This window comes from Topomyia yanbarensis, chromosome 3, assembly GCF_030247195.1.
Source record: "Topomyia yanbarensis strain Yona2022 chromosome 3, ASM3024719v1, whole genome shotgun sequence".
Lineage (NCBI taxonomy): Eukaryota > Metazoa > Arthropoda > Insecta > Diptera > Culicidae > Topomyia > Topomyia yanbarensis.
Genome location: NC_080672.1, coordinates 70,480,436 through 70,484,474, shown reverse-complemented (window position 1 = coordinate 70,484,474; position 4,039 = coordinate 70,480,436). Strand labels below are relative to the sequence as shown.

General features: G+C 42.2%; 1 protein-coding gene across 1 annotated transcript; it reads right to left on the bottom strand.

The window, feature by feature from the left end:
* Window positions 1-592: 592 nt before the first annotated feature.
* Window positions 593-2,686, bottom strand: LOC131692625 (glutactin-like). Its single transcript, XM_058979781.1, has 5 exons — window positions 2,290-2,686; window positions 1,709-2,230; window positions 1,278-1,652; window positions 892-1,222; window positions 593-830 (listed from the first exon to the last, which is right to left on the bottom strand). Exons 1-5 carry the CDS (start codon window positions 2,650-2,652, stop codon window positions 670-672), a joined length of 1,752 nt encoding a protein of 583 aa, XP_058835764.1. The 5' UTR covers window positions 2,653-2,686; the 3' UTR covers window positions 593-669.
* Window positions 2,687-4,039: the final 1,353 nt, after the last annotated feature.

The following is a 4,039-nucleotide window of genomic DNA, read 5'->3' as shown; positions in this document are numbered from 1 at the left end:
CGTTGATATTCCTGCTTTACTTCAATAACGCGTATTTAGTGCTTAGGATTTCTCGCCTATCTTTCGCAGGCAATCCCAAAATATTTCGTCTCATTCGCTCAATAACGATTGCAGGTTTCTCCAACAACAGCTTCAACCTTTCACCGGGGGTGTCTCTTTTCGGCTTTTGCTCGTCTGATATGGGCACCCTAGATCTGCCTCAAGGTTCTTAAGCCAATATGGTGCATTAACTTAATGCTTATGGTAACTTGGGACCGGTTCAAGGTGTAATCAATCTTTCGAAATTTATTCTCCTATTCTTAATGCGTTACAAAGGATATACCTTTGCTGTGGCGATAAAACAGAAAAAATGTGCAGATTCCGTCAATATGCGCTACCAATTAAACCACATTAGAGTCGCATAGGAAAACTGTACGGTAGCTAACTTTGTGAGAAGTCCACCCTGAGTGACAGTTCCACAGACCCACGGGTGTCAATCATCTTTGGTTCATGATTGTACCCACTTCACACTCCCAGCGAAAATATGTATAAATCACGCAACAAAACATTTGGACGATTAACATGTACAATTAATAATAACCAAAACAGAAATAGTCAGCAAAATTCATCTAAACTTTACGTACATTACTTAGTTTTTTTAAGGTACATTACTAATTTCGAATCTTAAATCTAATGGAAGATGACCATTAAACAAGCCGAAAGAAGCAATGCGATTATTCCCACGTGGCGTGCCGCACTGGATACATCCCTGGCGGTCACAGTGAACTCACGGTAAAAGTTTTGACCAATCGTTGCTGGTGAATTTAAGTGCAGGTACGGCCCAATCAAACCTAAAATATGCGACAATTTTAGAGTTAAATAAATAACCTGTGTTCCAATATAAGTACGCACTATCAACTGGTGGCCACTGCTGCGCACTGTCCGACTTGGGTACGCCATCTATGGCAAATGACGTCCAAAGATCAACCATCATCTCCGACATTCTAGTATCCGGGTCATTGAGCTTCGCGACCTCTACCGGAGAGGGGAACAAGTAGATATTTTCGTTTGAATGATGTACACCACCTTCATATGGATAGTGCGACGTGTTTTGGCCATATCCAAATCTGGTGTGCTCTCCTTCGTAGTCAAATGTGTACAGATAGGTACCCATTTCACTGTATTTGACATTGGCTTGAATGTCTCTCAGTACGGGACCCTTGAGTGTAATGGCTCCAGCAATCTAGAAGAAAAATAAATCACTACATTTCAATACAACAAAGCTCATCTAAACGCACATCAATCAGTCCTTTCGCCATTCGAGTGAAATTTCCACTCATCAGATCATCTTCGCTGAAAAGTGCATCTATTTCAAAGGCCGTTAAAGCTCCTGATTCCTCGTCTAATCCTGCTATCCGATTGACGGTATCGACTAAATCATACTGCATGAACTTATTATCACTGGTAAGATTTCTACTGACCAATACATCGTAGAAACTGTTGAGCAAGAAGGATCCATCTTGTTTTGTAACTCCTCCCATCATACGGACGTTCCGACGCACCTCACCACGACGAACTGAATCAAATGGCTTCCTCTGTAAAAATCCCGAAGGGCCGCCAACGACCATACCAATACCGACAACGTCTTCCATTCCGTCGGAATAAATATTCACCTTTAATAAATTAAATTTATTTTAAGTGGATGTCTACAAACCGTCCGTTAACCTACCAAATGCAACGGCAAAGCATTCACCAGTGTTTCAGTATTGACCGTCATCAAACACTGCTCAATCGCTTCTAGTGGAAGACTTTCGCTGCAACCAGCGTATTTAGCAATATCTTTCGCATTCTCCACCGGGTTTGGAACGATAGCCCAAGTTGAAATCGAACCCCCGGACTGAAGAATCACTTGATTGAACAAATTTTGTGAAACTAGCGGACTGTACAGCAAACCAGACGTTGCCGCCGCACCAGCGGACTGTCCGAATACTGTCACTTTCTGTGGATTCCCACCAAAGTTTCCAATGTGATCGCGAACCCATTCCAGGGCCATTATAATATCCAGCATTCCTGCGTTTCCCGGAATGGTGTTACTCAAGGTGGACAGGAACCCGAAGACACCGAGTCGATACTGAATTACCACGAGGACTACATCTCGCTCCAGCAGGTAATCCGGAGGATGATCAGCAGCTGAACCCAAGTAAAACGATCCTCCATGAATGTAAACCATAACCGGAAAGCTTTTCTCCGTCTGCAATTAGATAATCAAATATTGCACCAAAAGCTTCACGATCATAAAATGACACTGACATTTTTTGTGAACACTGATAAGGTGAGACAGTCCTCATTATTCTGATTAAGTCCAGCGACCGGTTGCGGGCATTCACGTCCCGGTTGGCTAACATCTCGAACATTAGTCCAGGCCGCAGCCTTGACGGGTGCTTTGAACCTCCGGGCACCGGTCGGTGGTTCCGCGTACGGGATATTGTAGAACTTTGCAATGGGCTGATTACTTCGAGCAGTTTGACCGGTGGTTCCACGAACTTCGCCAAGCCCCGGAATGGTAACTAGCACACTTGGAATGTCTTGACGCTCCACCAGGGAACTTGAATCTACTATAGAGCACCAACCGATGGAAAGAACCAGTACCGATATTGCGAATCGAGTCCCCATTTCGCCCAGGGTATGAACTACGAATGATGTCAAAAACCGGAAAATTGCCACTGATAAACGTGGCAAAGCGATAAGACAACCGAGTAATATCCCAATTGCTGCCGTGGATAAGACTCGCCATCAGTCATTTGTTTATCAGTCTGATGCTGATCTGATGCCTATCAAATGCCATGTTAAGTTATCTGAATAGTAGCAATGACGGACTCGATAAATGTTAAAGTGCGATAAAACGTAAATTCTATTGGTCGATTGGTCGTATCATAGAGATTGATTTCACGGGTAAGGCTTGTGAGTCATTGTTTTGGCCATTTTGTTCTCTATTCGCAATCACAAGACTGTCCCATATGATAAGAACGATTGAAAACTCTTTTGCTTCTCGAATTCCTCGACTCATGTACTGGACGGATTCCAACAACGTACTGAGCCGGCTTTGGTCAGATTGTTGAAAACTATACACTGGTTTTGATAGTACCAGATGGTTTTTAGAAGCACATGCGCTGGGCTTTCTCGATATACCCTCTATCTATAGTATTGATTCGTGATCTGACGTACGTAGCTTGCTATGAGCAATAACTTATAATTTGTTTTCGAGATTTCGATGAGTCTGGTAGTAAGTTGTTGGTCTGGCGTGTTGCTTACTCATCACTCGGAACACCGTTATGAAGATCTGGGAAGTTTTCAAATCTCAAATCACCTCTCTTCAGTGTGACATCATTGTCACCATCCTTGTACCCACGAATAGACGCATGGGCACGTCAATACTTAACATCAATCGCTACGGTGTAGTTTCACATCGCAGGGATATGACACATTGTTCTTTGTTTTTGCACAATGTACAAGTAATCAAAAAAAAATAATCTGTTGCTCTGCTTGCTTCTAGTATCCTTATGTGGCCGAGTTAAAGCCGGCTGGACCACTGATTTTAAAGATAGAGTTATTTCACTATACATGATTCATTGTAATCAATGAAGTGCAAAACTACGAGTTATAGTACTCGTCTACTGATTTTCCATAAAGAGAATTAATTATGTCGAAAGCTGATAAATCCCAGAATACACATTTTCAAGAATATTTGTGCATTTCTTCAAATATTCTGAGAAGAAATCAGTTTATGAAAAAGAAAACATTTCTCTTTTGTTTACTGCCAACATCTGTGATTGGCGAGTAACGGTTTGTCCGGAAGTTCCCTTCAAAGTTAATTCTGACAGTTGGCTTATTCGCCCTAATCATATGATTGTCGAGAATTTCACGTTTCTTGAAAAATCAAAGTTGGCTAGTCGCGCCGCATATGGTATGCTTATGTAAATATGACGTGTGGGGTTGATAAAACCTTCCCTACGCCTTGCAGTGATGTATGTGCCATACAATTGAGCTTATTTTTCAGCTA